The 21,667-nt window shown below is 39.2% G+C and overlaps 1 protein-coding gene across 5 annotated transcripts in view; it reads left to right on the top strand.

Annotated features, from left to right (window-relative positions):
• Window positions 1-21,294, top strand: part of KIAA1549L (KIAA1549 like) — a 136,721-nt gene extending 115,427 nt beyond the window's left edge. For all 5 annotated transcript variants that reach the window (XM_075094892.1, XM_075094891.1, XM_075094890.1 and 2 more), the window contains 5 exons: window positions 926-1,273; window positions 7,766-7,863; window positions 9,080-9,225; window positions 13,590-13,741; window positions 17,662-21,294. In XM_075094892.1, the coding sequence (XP_074950993.1) occupies window positions 926-1,273; window positions 7,766-7,863; window positions 9,080-9,225; window positions 13,590-13,741; window positions 17,662-17,943 (1,026 nt within the window). In that variant the 3' untranslated portion in view covers window positions 17,944-21,294. The remainder of the gene's footprint in view (window positions 1-925; window positions 1,274-7,765; window positions 7,864-9,079; window positions 9,226-13,589; window positions 13,742-17,661) is intronic.
• The last annotated feature ends 373 nt before the right edge of the window (window positions 21,295-21,667 follow it).

The following is a 21,667-nucleotide window of genomic DNA, read 5'->3' as shown; positions in this document are numbered from 1 at the left end:
TAAAGAATTAGAAATTGGTCACTTTTTCAGATTGCCTGTTCAACATGTATTTTTTAAAACTATAGCCTGTAAAACTAATCTTACAGAAGATAGATGAATTTAGGTATTTCACTGTCAAGTTCTTATGGTATGATGTTTTTTTCTGTATCGGAGTTACTGAAAAAAAAAAAAAAAAATCAGGGGGGTGATTTCTGTTCCTGCTTATCCGTACAGAAGGAAATACCCTAGGAGTAACCCTTCAAGTTAAACTGCACGAGTGCTATCTACTCATTAGAGTGTATGCTTCATTCACTTTTCCTACATTAGTTTTGGATAAATTTCTGTGTCGCTACTGTTGGGTGCCTAGAGAAGATGACTGTGCTGGGTCAGGATATTTTCTGCAAGGGACAGGACCTAGTTTGTGGTATTTTTGTTAGAGGGCCTTACTGGATTAGAAAGCTCAGGAGAATGCCTAAATTTTAATTCTTCTGAAATCTTAACATATGAGAATGGACAAAAGAATTTCAGTCCCTGTAGCTGTAACAAGTGGTCCCTTGTAAGGGGTCCTTCATAGTGATGGTACTATTTAGGGAGCCATACTCCTCCTGGCACAGTTGTACTCCCATTGATACTAACAACTAAGAAAGGAATTTAAACATTAATTCTAATTGTTTTTAAGTGAATCATTGACAATTTAATCTGCCTCAGAGTGTCCCTGCTAGTTTTTGCAGCAAACAATGGAAGACATAAATGGGTCTTTGAGTCCCTGGCTATTATACTCGCCTGCATCGTATCACTCCTTTCCAATATTTGTCATGCATCTATATTGTCACGATTCATTACTTTGTATATATTACATCTGTGTTTGAGAAAGTATTTGTGCTGCTTCACACAAAACAGTCTTGTAAAGCATTTTATGTATACGTGCTTTTATTCCACCCAACAGACTGAGCCTGAAATTATAGAAGAAACAAATGTTGACCGTGTCAATGAGCCTCGGAGTTACACCAGGTCCCGTCAGGCCAAAGGCCACTCGGAGACCTCAACTTTAAGTTCTCAGCCCTCCATTGATGAGGTTCGACAGCAGATGCATATGCTCTTGGAAGAGGCTTTCAGCCTGGCCTCTGCGGGCCACGGAGGACAGAGCAGGCAGGAGGCGTACGGCTCAGCACCGCACTTGCCCTACTCGGAGGTTGTGACCAGTGCTCCTGGTACCATGACCCGACCTAGAGGGGGGGTACAGTGGGTACCCACATACAGACCAGAAATGTATCAGTACAGTTTACCAAGACCAGTAAGTGAAACTTCTCTTTAGTAATATCATAAAGATATTTATACTCTGAGACATGTTTTTTTAAAGATGGAGCCCCATCTACATGCTTAACACCAGATGTAAAGCCATGTTTACAGTGAATAAATATGGCTAGTGGGGTGTATGTATGTATGCTTCCCCATACCCATCTCTTGCATGAAGGCTCATAGCATCTATTTTAGCAGCAAGGTTGTCTTGTCTAAACTGTGCTTGAAAGAATGGGCTGCACTAAGATCCAGGCTGTTCAGCAGATCAAGAACTTGTTTGCGTGTCTCCTCCTATCCACCGAATGCACGTTAGGAAGCAATCTGGTTTTGTAGAACAGCTTTGTAGGCAGCTGGGTATGAAACGTTCAGCACTTCTGCATGAGGTCCATCACTGAAAGCGTCATCACAAGAGAGGGAACCAAGTGTAATAATCAGAGTCACCTGAAATGTGGGCTGTTATTGACAGTCTTGCAGTTATAGCTATTGAACTGGGACTCGAGATGGTTCAATTCCACTGGTTTCTTGGTTGAACTTTTATAAGTCACTCTATATACCTCATGTTCTAGCCTCAAATTGTGGCTAACGTCCTTACCTCAAAAAAGTAATAAATAAATTAAGAACGGAAATCCATGGATAGAAATTGTTAATTGAATTTTGTAGGCATCTAGGCAGCAGTCGCAGTAGCACTGTGCACACCATCAGCGTGTTACACCACCCCTGAATTCTGACACATGGTATTGTGAAACTCAAGAAAACGTTTTCCTTCTCATAGGTCAGGTACAAATCTAAACTACTGATGATTGATTTCAGATGAGAAATAGCCCATCTATTAATATGAGCCTGAAAAGTTGTAATTTTAAGGCTTTTTTTGGTCAGAAATGAATATTTTTTTGAAAGAATGCATTTCAAATGGAGTCCCTTACTCTGGCTAGGATAAGACAATAATGCAGGAAAATGACCTCAGTTCAAAATAACTATTACTATGACTTTCTTCCATGACAATAAAAAAAATACATCAAGAGATGGTGCTTCACAACTATTCTGAACATATTTGAAAGCCAATGGCACTGCCTGCAAAGGTTCACGCTGGTGCTGTTTAAATCATGCTAAAGGTTATTTCTGACACTTTGAAATTGGTCTGATGAACTTCATACAGCATATAATCATATTTTATGGTTAGAATTCGATTACAAGCTTAAGAGATGGCTAATGGGTAGTCAAATTACTTTGACACTTCAGAGGGTCTTTCTAAAATGAAATTAAAAATATATGGCAACAGATTTTCTAAAAACGTAATAGCCATACTTTCCTGGTGAATGCTTCACTATTTTCTTTCTAAGACTCATTACTCTTCTACATCATCTGCATTTTTAGGATCTTTAAGCATTTGCTTATCTTTCTGGCATTTTGAAGATAGTGTTAAAAAGTTCCCTGAAGATAATTCATCACCACAGATTAGGATAGGCACAGGCTGCTGGACTTTGGATAGGGCTGATAATTCATAGTTTTCTGCATATTAGTTTCATGAATATGAGCTGTATTTTAACTAAGCCATTTACTGGTTTGTTCTCAAATGGGGACGGAGGATTGGAATTGGAAATATCCAGCTGAGACATCTGTGGGAAGTGACTTGTGGGTAGGAAAAACATGGAAGAATTACTGCTCTCAACACCTTAGCGGCTGTTCGCCTGCCCAGGATACCTCTGTTCAGCAGCTCTGTGGGAGATGCTGCAAAGGGGAACACTCAGGAGTGGGTTGGCTGAGAGGCAGAGAAGGTGTCTGGGGTGAGTGAGCAGCCTCTGGCGGCTTTGTGGATAAGAGGTACCTGAGCACTGGGATGCTCTGGGGGAGGATGCAAACCAACAATTATTTTTTTGCCCTTTCTTCTCTTAGTGGCAATTAGAAGTCAGCATTAACAATGCCAGTATAGTTTGAAATCTGGATTCAAAAGCGTTTTGCCTGCTTAGATGGAACAAACGCAGACATTGCCTTTACCATTGGGTCTCTATATATAATGCAAGCGTAAAGATCTTCAGCCCTTCACTCTCTTCTGAGATCTGGCTCTTTGCAGTCCAGTTACACCAGACTCTCAGCTTTTTACAAGATCCTACAAACTTTCCAGTAACTTCAGTGCAACTTTAACTTTTATTATTGCAAAGACATTTCAGAGGTGATTACAAGTGCTGTGTATTTCTAGCACAGACGTTCTCTACCTTTATAAAGCTCAACAGATTGAGGCAAACCAGCAAAAATCTGCACGCAAATCTCTATCTCAGTGTTTCCCTCTATGCCATGTGCTTTCAGGGAAGCAGAACCACTCTTCAAGTCTATGTTTCTTCAGGTCTCCACCAAGTTATGGATCTTTGATTATTTTTTTTTTCAGTCAACTTCTTGGCTAGTCCCACAATCAAACAGTTGCGTAGCCCTCCACAGCATGCATGCATCTTCTTTTTCCTTTGTCTTTTTCCTTCTGTGTTTTTTTTTTTTTTTTAATATGTTAGCATTAATACCTAGGTTCTTTGTAGCTCTTGTGAGGGAATGCCTGTCTGTCAAACTGCTCACAGGTGACCTGTGATACCAGGATTCCTTCATCTGGGCCTTGTGCCCTCTCCTGGCAGAAAAAAGCTAGTAAAATGCAAACTCGTAGTATTGTTCTGGAGCCTCCAAAAATGGGATGAGCAACACTTGGCTGGGTCCTTGTCATCCAGCTGCTATACTACAACTGGAGGATGGAGTTACAGCATGGAGTGTATAACACAAGCCCAACTGCCAGTGCTGTACCTCGGCTGGTCATGTTACTGCTTTGGAAATTCATGCAGTAGAAAGCTATGTCCAGGGAATAAAAAGCAAATCTGTTTATTGTAAGGTTGGGCCAGTTCCCATCTCTCCTCTTTAGTGCTCTGGAAAGAGGAGTGAGAGTAACAGAGCTCTAGATCCCAAGGTGAGACCTAGCGCCATACAACAGGCACTGATGGACAGACTTGCAGGCTGAGTGACTGGTGATGTATTCAAGTCCTCAGAGCTTCTCTTCACTTAACAGAGGTAAAGTGAAAGTATTTTACCAAAGTTCAGCCACTTTCAATAGCAATTACTAAGTATAAAACAGGACAGCTAGCAAAGTAAAACTAAATTCAGCTGAAATTAGTAAGCTTGCATTATTCCTCGATTGTACTTTAATAATCAAAATAGTTAAATCATTCAATAAGTAAACAAAGACGCTGCCCTTTTAATTCCGACGGTGAGATATAAGGAGATGGATATTTCTGTAATTAGAAAGCAGCATTGTCAATAATTTCACCAAAGACAAATACATGTATAAGTTGGAGGTGGTAAAAATATTTTAATACTGCAACCAGGGAAATGAAGCCTTAAAGCTAACTGTAAAGTTTCTCCTTTAGACTTTAGTTATTGTGTGGGGGTTTAACTTTTCTTTCCTGCATCACGACAGGTGATACCTTAGACTTCCGTGGGTTGTAGAAGACACTGGTGCAGGGGTCTGCTGGTGGCTGGACTTCATCTTCCAGAGGGTTGTGTTGTATGTCTCTCGGGCCCAAAGGCCGAAGTTTCTCTAGTAAATGGCACTTACTGCTTTTTAAAATTTTTTACTGGTTTGCTTTTTCAATTGTCAGTGCTTTAGCCACAACAGACTCCTTCACTGGCATTTCTTCCTGAAAGGGTGGCATGGGTCTGCAGTCTGGTACCTGAGCAGTCTGTTCTGAATCTCAAGTGGGATTACTTCTGCCAGTGATTTTTATAGCCTTTGTATTAAACAAGTCCTCATTTTTCAGCAAAATAGAGTTTGGAATCCATGCAGAATGTTTCTCTTTTTAAGGTGGGGCGCTTTTTTTGTTTTGGTGTGTTTTGGGTTTTTTTTTTGGTGAATGACAAAAGTGATGCAACTTTTTTTTTTTTTAAAAGGATAAACTCATTTTGAAGAATAAAATTAGGCAAATTTTCTGTTAAATCAGCTGATTTTTTTTTTCTGATTGGATTTACAACAGTGTACAGATTTCGGTAAAGTGACTTTATTTCTACAATCATGCCAGTTAGCCTAGAACCTAAGGGCTCATCTAAACCTGTAACAGACAGGCCTCTTTAGTAAAACTTCGGTTTAATTTATCCTCTGAACAGTTGTTTCCATTTATGTGTTGCATGTAGGAGAACAGTAATGCCCCAACCCATTGGAGAAATTCTAGAAGTTTCATTGGAGTTCCCTTTTGTAACGCTGTCGGTGTCTGTGGAAGCTCAGCCTAAAGAGGACTGAATGCTGCCCCTCAGGACAGACTGTTCTTTGGCATGGTGTGGCAGATCTCATAACAGGATTTTCCTCTTTAATAGGATTCTTTCTGGCCAGAAATTAGCAAAATATTGCCACTCATTCAAAATTGTTCATCTTCTATCTAAGCAGCAAAATAAGTGCTTAGATTTTCTATTTTTTTTCTTTTTCCCCAAAAAATCTTCGGTGTAAGTCACAGCACATTTGTGAACCCTTAAACTGCCTCCTTTGATGTTCGTATTCCAAAGCACATCCACTAACGCACAAGAGAGAACCCAAGTCTACCTATGCGTCTCTGTCTACCCTGTTATACTCAGTCAGTATCTGGAGTCACAGACCACTCTGAAACATTAGTTCATGTGCTCTTCCCTTAAAATATGGGGCAGAAAAAAGGATTTTATACTTGGTACAAATGCATGCGGAGAGCAAGATGTGGGATGAAAGGCTTGTGGAGCCAGAAGGAAGTGTTTGGTTCAGGCTGTGAGAGCACTGCCAGCTTTTCAGATGCAGAAGAGGCATTGTGGACCATTTCAAGTCCAGCACTATTAGGAGAAATCTAACAGCATTTGTTTTTCCTATACAGTTCTTTCATTAAAAATCAATATTTCCAACTCCTGGCTAGGAAATGTACCACTGCCTTTCTTAGATTTTTTCTTTTTTCCCCCACCTAAATATAGAAATGCTTTAAATACCATTGTAGCATGGTGAAAGTAAATATTAGGAGACTTTGTAGGTGGCATAAAGGGAAAAATTATTTTCATAGACATGCCTTTGAGGGACTCTACCCCGCTTTAAAAGGTCTGTCAGTAAGAGGTGGGAGAAAGATGCCTTGGTCTGTACTGCTTTTTCCTTAGAGACACCGATAATCAAGAGTCAGTATTTGATGTTACCTTTCCTCTGTGTTAACCCAGTTTTGCAGCCTTTTGAGAAAGAAGGTATTGGAACACTGTCTAATGTGTAATTTTTAAAGACTATTACTGAAAGATAGTGGGTCTTGATATTTAGTGTGGGATTTATACTGCCAAATTCAAATCCAAATGTAGGTGTTAAGTCTGAGCTAACAATGTAAATCCTGTAGGCTCTTTCTACAGGCAGGAGATAGAGAGTGACTCATCCTGTGGCAACATGTTTTTAGCTTTCTCTCCTGTTTGTGGAGGGAGCTTCTCTGGCTAAACCAGATACCTCTTGTTCAGAGGACCAAAGTCCCACCATTGGACTTTGGACTTTAGTTTTTGTCAAAATGCCTATGTCTTGATGCTGGACAGCCTCCCCATCATTTTTTACTTGCTATTGCTCTGATCTTAGATTTAATCCTGTGCGTTGCTCTGAAGCATCATCAGTAAAAGTATAATTAAAAAAAAAAAAAACAAACCAAAACAACAAACCAACAATGTCTTGAAGAAAAGTGTAAATGAAGTTCTAGAGAGATATCATCCCTCTGTCTTTAAGTATGTTTAGCAAAATTATGACCTCTAATCTATAGCAGTACAAAAAATTTTATAAAAGAAATATTGTCTTATGTATCATTTCTTGGGTGCCATCGGTTTCATGCATACGGTTACTTGTCCTTCACATGTATTAGTGATGAAATCTAGAATTACTATGGGCAAGATGTTTTTGCGACTTAGTGATGGGTTCTGTGTTCCTCTGAATTACTCTCGTTTTTCAGAACTGTTTGAGACCTTTGTTATTGCTTTAGAAAGTTAGAGAGCTTGGAGTTTTTCTGAAGAATTTTCTTTTCATCTCTTCAAGGAAAAGGTTGAAATATGCATTGCTCACAGGCAGCTTCGCTTCACTAGACGCTGCTCTGAGGATGCTTTCTGAATCTTTAAAGTTGTTTCTGGAGGAAGTGAAAATACTGACGTCTTTTTCCTGGGGGTCCAAAGCAGCTGTTGAGTCTCACATAATCATAACAGATCTGCTTTGCCAGCAAGGTTATAAATGTCACAGAGACATTGTTTATTGCATTTTATTTTAATTAGACTTCATCTTTGGCTCTGAACCAATTTGTTCAAGTTTTCTTCCACATCCTAAAATCATCCAACCACTGTTAATTTTCAAATAAAAAGCAATTACTATTGATGCCACAAAAAGTTATCTTCTTGTTGGCTGGCACGCGAAGCAATTATTTAATTTCTGACCTTCTTTTGGTTTTTAATTTGACTGAGATCTATTGGTGTTTCAGAAAATAAATATTTTTCTCCTTTACAGGCTTACAGATTTTCTCAGCTTCCTGAGATGGTAATGGGTTCACCTCCTCCTCCTGTCCCTCCCAGAACAGGTCCTGTGGCTGTTGCCTCTCTCAGGAGGTATTTATCTGTTGTTTTATTTTAGGCACGATCTCTAAAAAACACTATTGTAATAAGAACTGGGGCAAACCCTGAAGGGGCACTTACAAGCCACTTAAAAGGCACTTATAAAGACATGTTCGTAAAATTGGAAACATGTTTTTATTTCATTTTAACATGAAGAGGAAAGGAATAACAATGAATTTTCTCTTCTATTAGCTAATCAGTTTCAATAAAATTAGGAAATCCAGGCTCCGATTTCTTTTAAAACATGCTTTGCCTCAAGCCGTATAATGGTGTATTGTATTGCAGATGTGCAGTAGATAATTCACCCTGTTATTCTCCCCGCTTTTCTCTATTGTAAAGACTTGCAACAGGATATGTGTGAATTGTAAGATGTTTCTCAGTACCCCGGGTCCAGGGATTTCTGCCTCGCTTTCAGATATCTCATACCTGCATTTCTGAAGCCAAATACGGGCAAAAGCCTTAGCTCAGTGCATACGCTTTGCCTCTTCCTCACAGTAAGGCACTCTATAAAACGCATTTCAAGGAATTTTTAGTTCTGTGCGATGAACACATTTAGCCTTCAGTGCTGTGCTGTTAGGTATCGCCTGGTGCCAACTGCAATCTGAGGCACTGCAGGCCTGCTGAGAGTTGCTGTGGAGCACCGAGGCCAAAGGAAACTTTTCTGAGTGGCTGCTAATGATATCGTAACTGCGTCCAAATATCCAGGATATGGTCACTGTCTGTTGACATATTCTTGTTCATCCATTATGTCTTAGCTCTAAAGCAACCGGGGGACACCATTTCAAAAGATGTTGGTACTTCCCAAGTGCAGTTACTGTTTTTTACCGTAGTAGTCTCCTACTGTGTGACACCACATCATATATACTGTAGTAATATGGTATTGTCTACAGCCTTGTGTTGATGAACTATGGTAAGGTAAAGCTCTGGTTTTTGTGTTGCATGTCACAGGCATTTGAAGCAGCAAACAAAGGCTCTATGCAGTGGTATAAAAATGCTTTGGCAAAGTAGTGACTAAAGAAGTTGTTCTCACACTTCTCCAGACTTATTTTTCTCCAGTTGTTCTGCAAAATTCTGTCATGCCAGAGCAAAATCAAATAGCTTGTTCCTAGCTGGCTTATCATACTGTAGCTGATAGGCATGTATGTGGCTATGAATCTCATATGTCAGTTAGAATGACAAAGTTTCTATTTTTTTCTTTCTTAATGCACAGGTCTACATCGGATATCGGAAGCAAAGTGAGAATACCTGAGTCAAGTGGCGCAGATCAGGCCCAGCATCATGATCAGGCATCTTTTGCACCTGGTTCGAGAGCTCCGATGTCTATTGGTCCACTTGAACAATCAGCTTTTCACTCAGGTGAAAAAATAGTGCAGACCCAACTTGTGGCTTTGAGAGCCTCACAATTTATTTTGCATATAAATGAATGTATGGGATATAGCAAATACAGATGATTATATGGAGGAAGGTTGTATTAGGTGGGGATTTTTCTGGTGCAACTGAAGGAGACCTACAAAGAATTGCTCCTTTTAAATGCAGCATCAGCTTCTGAGTGCTTCTGCACTCGTCCTGCAGAGCACCAGGAAATGGTCATTTCTGAATGTAAGATCCAGCAGTAATGTACCAGATGGTCTTTGTTCAAGTATGGCATTCTGCTGGCTCACTGATAAGGACTCTGAATTATTAAAGCCCAGTAAAACAGTTCATCTGTACCACAAAATCCAGTGGAATTTTTAGGACTGGTACAGAGGGTGTTGCATGAAAAAGGCAGAAGTTGCAGTATTGGGACTGCAGTGTGACTCGCGTGTTGTGTTGCACCATGTACAGAAACAACAAAGCAGGAGAGATGGGTAACGGTGTTCTGAGAGGCATGGAGAAATGAGGTGGATCCTTCCGTGATTTTATCAGTCAAGAATATCAGACCAAGTGCTTGAAAACAGAGTATGTACAATGGAGCTGTAAGTAGTACTGCAGAGGGAGGGTTAATGGCATTCAGCTCTGCTTGGTGTGTAAGGAAAGGGAGGAGAAACAAGTGGACATGAAGAATAGCACGTGCGAGACTGAGATTTTCCAGCCTGACTGTGGGATGAGTTTTATGATTCCCTATTTCCTCTTGAGAAACTTAACCCCTGGTCTTGTCACAATAGTGGGCTGCTAGGGGGGTCAGTTGAAGATACGTGCCCCTTCCCTTCAGAACACAAGGCAGCAGTGCTTTTGCATAGTCAAAGGTAATCCGTTAGCTCATCTCCCCATCTATTTTGAAGAAGGTAGTTCCTGCTCAAGTGCAGAACTTGTTTTGGGTCTAAACATCACAATTTTAAAGGCCTAGTGAGTTCCTGGTACTTTTGATATGAATTTTGTTTATGAATGAATTGACTTAATCATGAGATGAGGCTGATACAGTGTCTTGATGGTACCTAGATAACATTTAGCTGGGAAAATATTTGAAATGGCTTCTTACTGGCAAAATGTGTATTCTCGAAGATCTATAGAAAAGAGCTTGCAACATAAAAAAATTTACAGTCAGTTCAAAGTTTTGAAATTAGTAGGTTTATTAGACATTGCTCTGTTAATCTGCCAGAAAATTTTCTTTCTTAGCTTCCTTAGAAGTTACCTGCATTGTATTCAGCATCATCTACTGAGAATAATAATGTGCATATGCAAATCTGTTGTCAATTAATTATAGTCGGTTTGAAAGATCCATTGTACTCTCACTTCTTGTCATACCTTCTGCAAACGGTGCGTGTGAATCTGAAAACAGCAGATGCTCACCCTTTCATTTTAAAGCATTTCAAGCTATAAAATATGCCATGATACCAAGAGCTCTTTCTTCATCTGCAGTAATGTGTTCTTTGTGATGCACTTTTTTATAATTTCCAGTGACGTGGAGACTTTATTGCTGTATGTTACAAACAGGTGTGTGTGTGCAGTTCAGAAGAGACCAAGTGTCCTCTGTGTACGTGTGGAGCTTGCCAGAATTGTTCTGGGGGTAGTTGGAGGAAACTTTTGTATATGATAGATGCTACAAATGGCATAATTCAGGAAAAGACAAGGAGGGTTGCAGAAACCTGCAAGTGAAATACAAACAAGGATTTCTAAAGTTCTGATAGGAAAATAAATTTATATTGCCTCAATAGACAAAGAAACATTGCTGCAGGTGCTGATTTGGCATGCAGCAGCCTAATGTTGGCTCATGCAGCCCTGCAACATAATCTTTTAGATGATGATGTTGCAGTAAGAATTGGGATAAGGTATTACATCACCTATGAGTGTTCATTTTGAATAGTAGCTTATTTTGCTGTGGTTAAATTAAAAGAGCATTTTGGTGTAGAAGCCGTGTGTCATCTACAGGAGCAGCACTTTCTTTGTACATGTCCAAAGAATGCTTATTTCCAGCCTTGCTAACTCCTTTAAAATAGCCACCCTTGCGCTGTCTGTGACCTGGGAAGAACAAAGACTGCCCACACCTCCTCTCTTAGACCACCTCCTTGCAAACCAAGGGGCTGGAGGAACTGGGATAGAGGTCCTATGAAATACCCTGTGGCTGCCTGCCATGCAGACATACATTGTAGATCCCACTGGTCCATAGCAATTCCACAGGGACTGCTTCTCTGAGGTCTGGGTGACTCCAGCATCCCCCTTGACATAGTGCCTTTTCACCTACAATCTCATGTCAAAATGAAAGCTAGGACTTAGTCCCTAACAGTAGAAAACACTTTGTAACTGTAAAGAGTTTTTAGTCCACATGTTGAATGATGTATCTTTCATTTTTCTTCCAATTTTTTCTAATTTTTTTTTTTGAGGCAGTGTTGAAACAGATGATATGTTTCTGCTCTGGAGGCAATTGTGCTACAAAATGTATTTTTCCTCCTCTTAGCACACCCTGATTGCATCCACAGCCCTTCTGGCCTAAGACTGCATGGGAGGTTGTTGAGAACCTGTAAGATCCTGGTTTTGTGGAGACTGCTCTGGGGATGGGTGTCACTGTTCAAGTCTTTCTATCTCTATGTATAGGCCTATGCAGCATTTGCAGTATCTATCAGAGTAGGCAGCGTAACCCTCTTGCAGAGTGTTCAGAAGCGGGGATGTGCCAGGGCTGTAAATTACATTCTGGGGAGCAGATATCTGAAGCAGCCAGTAAGTGGCAGTAAATTTCTATCAATTATTCTCTGTTTGGTGTTTGGGGGAACGCCCATGTCTTGCCATTTTGTCAGCACCTCTTACGTAGTGGTATCATATCTACCGAGGGCCATTAATTGCAATATTCAAATGATGTGCAGTTGGAGGGGAGAGGAATGCATTGACTCTAGCACAGAGCCAGTGCCCATCTATGGAATGTTATTGTACTTAGTGAATCACAGAATCACAGGTTGGAAGGGACCTCAGGGATCATCTAGTCCAACCTTTAAAAGGAGTTGTACTTTATTGTTTTCTTATAGTGTTTACTGGCTCTTCTGTTTTCACATAAATGACGTTATTTTTGCTATACTCTGTGAATCTGAAAAGTAAAATACATGTCCACGTATTGTGAGTACTCAAAGCACACCATCCACATGCTTTATTTACTACCTGATAAAGATGATACAGAGCTTTCCCACCCAGGATTTAGGAATGAGGATTTTATGACCGTAGTGTAGCAGTGGCACACTGCTGGTCTCTATCTTTGAATGTAAATAGACACTAGAGGAAGGAAGTCTTGCTGGACAAGCAAGTTGTTTGTGTTTTATTCTAAACTTGGCAAATACATGGAGTTATAATGGCTTCTCTTAAGGGAAATAGTGGGAGCAAGCAATAAGATGCTGGTTCTCCAGACAGCCTAGTTATATCCTGTGGGTAATCTGAGTAATTACAGCACAAACCATGTTGTTCCATGCACCTCTGTGAGCCCCAGGAATAAACCCTACCTGGAAGAGCAGATGTAACCATATCCAGAGCTTTGGCTGAACCTCATACTAGGGAGGCTGGTTCCCCACTGAACTTGGGGTACGATAGTGGAATTTTAGTAGAAGTCTTCCTGGCCATCCCAATGCATGCATCTTGATCAAAATGTGGTAAAACAGATTTGGTGACAAGAAGTTTCCCTGGAAATAATTAAGGCATAGCTGCATAATTTATTGCAGTTGTTGACTGTTCCTGGAAAAGGAATTGAGCAGGTAGAGCCTTGGTATTTTTATGGAAGCATTGAAATTTTATAATGGGGTTGCTGAAATTACAGCCTTATCAATGTATCACTCACTCTATTTTATAGGCTTTGTGCCTAGAGATATTAACGCAGTTTTACTGTGTAAACTGAATAGTCTATAACCTGCTGTGGAAAAGAAAGGTGCACTGCTCTGAAACCCATGGTAACCACAGCTGAAAACTGAACATATGGAAGCAAAAGTAAGAGGAAAAAAGCCTGTTTTTTCTAATGATTCAAAGTTTTGATGAAGGTAAGTTGTTACAGGGATTAAGTGCTAAGGACTAAGTCTGAATATCTTTGTCTGAAGGCTGTGTATGATTATATACACAACTGCAAATCTTGCCTTCTCCAGTATTTCCCAGCATTATAGAGATGTTCTAGTCAGATGGTGGGAGCCTTACATCCCGATGGTGATCACATTCTCATCAATGAAAGAAAAACATTTTAAAAATTACTGAGGCCAGTTACTTCAGAAGCATTATATTCTAATTTATAACTGAAAATTTCAGCTATTAATTACATCTACTCTCTTTCTTAATAGGAAATACCGTACCAGCAGTGTTTGCCATACCAGCAGCAAACCGACCTGGCTTCACGGGCTATTTTATCCCAACACCACCCACTGCATACAGGAACCAAGCCTGGATGCCCTATGCTGGGGAGAACGAATTACCAGGGCAGTGGGCAGACTCAGTAAGCATCCTTGCTTTTCTAACTACATATATTTTCTGTGATTTGCAGAGGAGGGGTTTTAAGCAATGCTAAGTGATCAGCAAAGAATCTTGAGCAAGATAATTCTTCCTTGAATGGTAATAACCTCTAGTAATGAAAAGTTATGAGAGGCAGCATAGATATTTAGCTGTCCATCCCATAATCTGGAAGTAAGGTCTTTTAGAGAGTTAATCATTCGCTAGGTTAGGGCCTGGCACCCATTCAAAGTTAGTGGGTTAGGTACCATTTTTCTTTCCCAAGACACAGGTTAAATATTTGGATAAGCACATGACAGGAGAAGGTGATGGTGCCTTGCAAGGTGGCCTTATGCTGTTTGGAAGCTGGGGAGCATCTTTCCCTCCTGGAGGCTTCTCTCAAGACAGCCCAGCTCCCGAATCCTAGCTCCCAGCTCTGCTGCAGCCCTACTGTGCAATGTTTCAAGTCCTTCTGCAGGCTGCAGTGACAGATCATAAATTAAATAATTAATTGCACAATCCGAGTCTGGGACAGATGTCATGTTTAGCCCAAAGTGTACCTACATTTCAAAGAAATCAAGCTGAGACATCCTAAAACGTATTAGAGTAGTTTATCATGTTTGAACCAATTACTAAAATTTAGGTGTTGTTTTTTTCCTATTAGGAAAAAAAAAACCAATTCTGCTGCTTGAGCTCACACCTGGTATTTATGCAGAACCAGTTCAGCTAAAGAACTGGGAGATGGATTCTGTTTCCTGTGTATATCATCAACAGAATATTTTAGTGAATTGTAGTTGGAGTCTATTAGTTGGCTTTGAGCAGCTAAGCAGGCAACAACATGGTCATATAAATGTTCCTAGGGGCAGCTATTTGTTGCAAAATCTTTATTACTACTCCTGATTCCTGTGAGGAAAAGAATTCAGTTTGACTGTCAGATGCAGGTCTGAATTTGTAGGCTGAACTGTTAAGAAAAAAGAAGTATGTTCATCTGTAAGCTAAGCACATCTACTAATATGCCCCTGACACGTGGAGGCTTATGATGCCATTGTACAGATTCCCTTCCCAGAGCTGCCCTTTAAAGCATTGAAACTGTTTTTCTTTTCATTGGCATTTTTTTGTTTGGGTGGTTTTTTGTTGTTGTTGTTGTTGTTTTTAACCCTACTGACATTTTAAATCTCAGAGGCCCACTGTGTCTGAGCAATCATTTTAAACTTTTTAAGAAGAAAAAAAACCCCAAGACAAAACAGGAAAAGTATTTTACTTGTCTTCCATTTTTTTCTGTTTTGTATCCCTACTCCTTGGCTGCAGTCCCATGAAAAAAAAGAGTCAGATATCACTTGTGTTCAGTCTCCCCTTTTGACAAACTGGACAAAACTGGAGCACAAGTCTCCATCCCCCAGTTCATTCCTCTGGAAGAAGAGTGTAACCCAGTTGTGGGTTTCCCTGTCTTCAGGGAAAGAGGTGGGAAGAGCACGTGGTGCTGGTGGACCATACACAAACAAATGCAGAGGGATGCGAGAAGCTGAAGTCTGAAAAATAACTGTGCCAATATAGAATTCAAAGGAGAATACTCCTTTTTAGTGTCACTTACCCACTACAGAGCTTTAACAACTTCCTGTTACTCAGACTTTCAGCCCTCCTGTGACTTTGCAGAAAAGAAGAAAAAATGAAAACCAAAGCACTTCAGCTTCTACAATGAATTTGCACCTCCTCATGACGGCAAATCTGCCAAGAAGTTGTCTTTATTTGAAAATCATTACTAGAGGAACTAGGAATAGTGTTAGCAGTATAATACGGTCAGAAACCCTGAGTAAAACTGCAAAAAATAAAGATCTAAAGTAATACTCAGAGGTTGATTTCTGGATGCTTTCTGGTTTCTGACCCTGTAGATTATAGCTCAATCATGCTTCCAAGGTTTTGTTGACAATTACTAAGAACAGAGGCTTAATATCTATAAGGTGAAAATTGAAGATCTTTACTTTTCCTGCATTTCTGCTAGCTGACTGTAAACAAGGGGAAATGGGAGACTGGAGATTTGGCAACAAAGAATTATCTTATAAGCTCAATTTACTGTAATGTACTATTTTCTCAGTTAAAAGGTAAGTATTGAAGCACTAAGTTTTGTGGGAGGAGGGAACTGTATCCGACAAAGCATTTATTTTCCAGATTGCTAGGTGCTGCTAAGTGAAAGTAGTACCCTGGTGGCCTCTAGCGGCGTGTTCACATGTAGTACTACTAAAATGTTTGTCTTTTGAATAATCTGTTGTAAACTAAACAGAGGCAACTGCATTTAATGATCACTTTCATATCATGCCTGCTTCCTATGTTTGTCTCATCACACCATACTGAACATGATGTTCTCTTCATCACTTGATGGATATCCAAAATCGTATAGAGCATGTGTAAACCCTAGTTGTCAGGTTTCATAAGTTCTTAGATGCCTGAAGTGGCAAGATTTTCAAAAGCACCCAAGGGGTTGTTAACCTCTCACAGGGCCAGAGCCAAATGGGATTTAAGCAAAAGTCCAAAGCTGTCATTCTGAAGTCCATGCTGAGGTCCCATGCTCCCCAGAAGGTATATAGAATTGGCAGATGTTTCACATCTTGACATTTCAGTCTGCTTGCAGACACTGAAAATTCTGAAATTCTGCTTCTGGTATACCCACCAAAGCTTTAGCCCTGGTGGGTGAAGTACCTTACACCTCTAGCCTGACTGAAATCCAAAAATTAGCCAAGATACCTGCCTGGCCGCCTGTATTATATGCTTATATAAGACCTTAATGTATTTGGAAGGTCAAAAACATGTGTTTTTTCCACTTAAAGCAAAAAGCATTACAAGGTTAACTCTTCAGTGATTAAACATCATGGAAATTTATCAGTTAACTTACAAATGTTCTGAGTTCTTATAAATATTCTGAGTATAGTGTAGGTAAGTGTAGTTTTCTGGGTCACTCAGTTCATAAAAAAGCATCACTGAACTTCCCTTACGTGTCATGGGCATAGACTAGGATGATAAGCTGATAAGCTTTTTCTCAAGGAGAAATTATCTTGTCCTAGTAATAGGTTATGGGTTGCCTTCTGTAACAACATAAAGCCTTCAAAATGAAGGGCTGTAGATTCCTGTTTTATAGACTTTTGCAAAACATAAATAAATCTTGTTTTTATTTGAAGCCTTAAAAACTTCTGAGGACTACAAAGACTGGTATCGTGGTTCATGGATTTGTGAAGGAAATTTAATTTCTCACAGTGACTAAAGGGCCTACATTATTCTTTTAGTTTTAGCCAGTATAACATGGGGCTGAAATCAGTGAAGTTAAAACAGAGTAAAATTGTGAATCCCTCATGTATTTCTGTTAAATGTGGCCAGAAATCTGGATACTTCTGAGAAGTCAAACCTCCTTTCCAGTGCTGAGTTTCCAGGTTGGCATACCTGAGTTTATCCCTGTTGTCTGGATCTAGTGAGTTTTTGTTAGGAACAGTAATTTCAGAGACTTGGCTGACTTGCATTAGACAGTGGCTGCAAATCATCAAACTCTCCTTTTCTGTTCTAGGCTTTTTGCTGTCCTGAAACATAGCGGTGCTGTCTGTTTAAAACTGAAATGTTTAGGAGGACTAGTAAGCAGAGAACACACTTTCAGTAAAGCTTTCTCCCTTTGACCTTTTGTAGTGATGATAAATTGGGACACGCAATGTTTCCTCTGCTAGGCATGTTTGCTGCCACAGTCTGGGGAGTTGAGTGCCCGGTGCATTGACACATGTACAAGACAGACATTTGTAAAGGATTATTTAGGAGTATGAGGCTTACGTTCTCTTCATGTGGTCCTATCTGTTACATCTTACTCTGCCCTGGGGAGGTTTGTGCTACCTGGCAGGTGGCACTATAGATCAACTATTCTATATAATTTTGTGTAATTACAATGCTCCACAGGTTCCATTACCTGGATACATCGAGGCTTATCCAAGAACCCGTTACCAACATAATTCTCCTTCGCGACTTCCTCGCCAATACAGCCAGCAAGCAAGCATGCATCCCAGCCTGGAGCAAGCTCCTCTGCCATCCACCGCAGCTTCTCAGCAGAGCCTGACAGAAAATGACCCATCCGATGCTCCTCTCACCAACATTTCTACAGCTGCCCTCGTAAAGGCAATAAGAGAAGAAGTTGCTAAACTGGCCAAGAAGCAAACAGATATGTTTGAGTTCCAGGTCTGATATCTTTTGTGCATGGGACTTGTATTGTGCAACGTGGGATAGCCAAGAAAGCAACTCTTTTAATTTTCAGTTACAAACTTGCTGTGTATTGTGCCAAAGTGATGGCATTTTCTTCTGAAAAGTCAACACTATGAAATGACTTAAAGTAGAACAACAGGACTCTGAAGATATGTAATTCTGCTTGCCAGCTAAGGAAATGCTGCCAGGTAACTGTTTAATATGGATAAGATTGATCATATGCAATTGTTTGTCACTCAGCTCTTGTATTATGACCCATCATCACTAGAGATGCTGCTGAACATGTCTGCACCACACGACATTTCATCTGCAGGCACAAAGTTAGAGCTGCTGAAAATAACTTCTGCATGTCAAAACTTTGATTAAAGAAGAAAATACAGTAGAACATGGTTAGCTAGAGGCCACGGTAGGTGTGGCGGTGGCCATGTTAATTGTTTGCTGCAGGACATTGTGTAAGGGATACTGATTTCAGCAATGCAGTGTCATTCAGCCTTTTGATTCTAGAGACCGTATTCAAACCAAAAGAATTTGAGATGAGTAAGTAATACAAATAAATGTCCTGTAAATAGCCCCAATTCTCATCCTATCAACAGTACAAAGAAGTGAAAGAAGAGAAAACTGTGAAGAAGGTTAATGTATTTTGATAATCGGTGGCTACCGTGTCCCTGAATGCCACCGATGAGTTATGCAGGAGATTTTTTTCAGGCTGAGAGAATCAGTGCATGAATAGCCAACAAAGGATATTGGTTCTAGAAGCTTCCAGGAGAAATGAAAAAGGTTATTTGCATTTGCTTTATATTCAGGCTTATCGCTCTGAATGCATGTGAAGCTGGTAAACCTGAGACGTTTGAGGAAGTCTTTCCAACCTGGAAAAATGGATACACCTGCTTGGACAAGAAAACCTCTGTTTAATACAGTGCTTTTTTTCTCTTTCTTAAACAACGATATCTACTAAAGTGATGCCAGAAAGTGCTACCTGAAGCTGCAGTTGATTGTGATTACACTGGAATAGTGAATGTACACCTAGGAAGCTCTGAATGTAGATGACTTGATTATTACATTAACATGTAAATAAGTAAATGGTTACATGGATTAACAAAAATACTAATGTTCTGTGAAAAAGAGAGCATTTCCAGAAATTATGCTGACTTTATATTGTGCAAGATAAAGGTCACTAATTGTTAAACTGCATTGTTGTATGAATCCAACCCCCAAAGAAAATCAAACCAGTTGAATGGACAATAGTTCATCTTTTGCAGTTGTACAAAACAGTTGGAGATCATGAACAATTGTTTTCAGTTCCTTCAGCAATTAGCTTCAGGAACTGAAGTTGTTGCAAAATACGTTGTGTTGGGCATGTTTGATGTCAACTGGAGTTAAAGGTAATGTCCTTCGTTTCAATAAGTTATTTAGTTATCCTCAATTGCTTATGCTATTTTGTCTGATCATTTCATTTCCCTGAGTTTCTAGGTCTTTACTGAGGTGAGAAAGGGAACTTGGTTTAGCTTTTCGGCCATCAGTAAGATGAGAGGAAAAGGAGAGAGGAGACTAGAATAGGGGATAGAAGAAATTGATGAAGCACAAACTTTTAAAGCAGAGCTATTTTTTCCCCAAATAATTATATTATAAACCCTGACTGAGATTGTGATACATAGTTATCCTAGAATATACAGATATCTTCTGCTCCAATATCTTAAATATTGCAGAAGCTTTTGGAATGCTAGCTAATCTTTCAACAAATGTGAAATTTTGTTTTTATTATTTAAAAATCAGATATAAATAAAATGTATTTTTGTAATTTCTATGTATATATGTGCTGTATGTTTATATGTGGACTAGTCTGCTATAGTCAGAAAACTTCCATAAACCGAGTACAAAAAAAGAAGAAAAAACCCTAGTAATTTTAATGATTAGTATAAACATGCTATGTCTGGAGTACACAAATATACATTTGGGTGACTTGGATACTAAACAACCAAAGAAACTCAATCTTTCATATAAATATAAGTCTAATAAAGACAGACTGCTGTCTCAGTTACCTGTCAGCCAATTAATACTGATCTTATCAGTGTAATACAATACATCCAAATGTGGTTTTGTGTTGGATTAATAGCTGCCTAAGAGTATCACACTTTAAAATAACAACTTAAAAATACTGCACCAAACTCAGCATGGCATAAAATAGCTAGTTGTGGTTGGCTTCAGTGGGAACTTCACTCGCTGAGAGCAAAGCTGAGTTTCTCTGTTAGGATTTGTCTATACATGCAAGTTTCACTAGAATCCCTTGAACAATATTCTGCTTATTTTTCAGTCATTTAAATCATGGTAACATAAGTGCAGACATAAATGAAGAGCGGCTTACTTTTCTTTAGCCTAAGCTGGTTCATAGCTGGCTTAAGCTAACTTGATGAGAGAAATCTACACTAAATTTTGCCAACCACATTTTGCATCAGCTTTATTACCTCAGTTTTTGAATGATTTCTCTATTTAGCCCAGTGAAGTTTTGTGAGTAGATTGGCCCTTCTACACCACAGAGTGAAATGTGCTCTGAAATAAATTTCTGTATCTTAGACTCCAGTTTTGCAGAGTTATCCTAAAGCTGCAAGTATTGGAAGCAGCAGCAATCATGTGGATGCGAGTGCTGAAGCAATAGAGATGGGAAGGGTGATGTTACGATGTATTCACAAAAGTCACAGGAGGTAGGATGTACCAGATTTAAACAGCATCTTTGGGACACTTAGTTCTGCTTGTAAATCTCTACCAATTCTTAAATTTAAGCAATTTAGTAGCTCTATTGAAAAATGTTTGAGGATAAAGCTAAGCATATATCTTGCCATACTGGAAATTCGTAGATGTACAGGGTTTGAATGCCTACATGCAAACAAAATGAACAAATAGAAAAACTCCACATAAAAATGTTTCAATAGCCTTCTAGAAACAGAAACCATTTCAGGAAAGTTAAACAAAGTACTCTTTATACTACTGAGGAAGACCTGTTAGCCTTTCAAAATTAATTTTGTTTGGTATTGTATCGATGATGTGCAGTCTACTGAATATTCCCTCAACCATCATTCTCAAACCATTGTGGTGCACTTTATTCACAAAGACATTTTACATTCTTCATTCATAATGGCTTTTTATCTTGTTGATAATGTTTCTGTATTTTTTTTTAAATACAAAGTAAGATTATATCAAGACAGTAAGGACATTCCTGGGAAAGAAAAATCATGCTGTAATATTTATACTGTCTGAGCACAAAGCAATGATAAAGTGAAAATATAGTGTACAAATAATTTGTAATATAATAAACATTTTGTATGGCTACAATTACAATATAGTTTTCCAATATTGATTTCAAAGAAGGAAATATACCTGTTTAAAGTTATAACATCATCAAAATATATTAATGCCATTTTTACTGATAAAAATTCAGTCATTAAGGCTTTTCTACCAACTGTCCCAATGTTCTTTAAAAATATGTTAAATGCTAAGGTGAAAATACCACTTTTTGTGTACCAGTATGTTGATGTTCTGACCGCTATTTGTCTTCAGACTTGCAATTCATCAGTAGAAACATCTGCAAATTAAATGCACGTAAAATAACTTCTCGGTATGTGTGTAGTGACCACTCACAGTAGGTATACTATGTGGACATTTGTTAACAGTAGTAGTACTGTAACTTTAAGAGGATAAGAGGGTACTCTTA

This window comes from Phalacrocorax aristotelis, chromosome 5 (genome assembly GCF_949628215.1).
Source record: "Phalacrocorax aristotelis chromosome 5, bGulAri2.1, whole genome shotgun sequence".
Classification (NCBI taxonomy): domain Eukaryota; kingdom Metazoa; phylum Chordata; class Aves; order Suliformes; family Phalacrocoracidae; genus Phalacrocorax; species Phalacrocorax aristotelis.
Note: the sequence above shows the minus strand (reverse complement) of the source record. Positions and strands in the feature narration are given on the sequence as shown.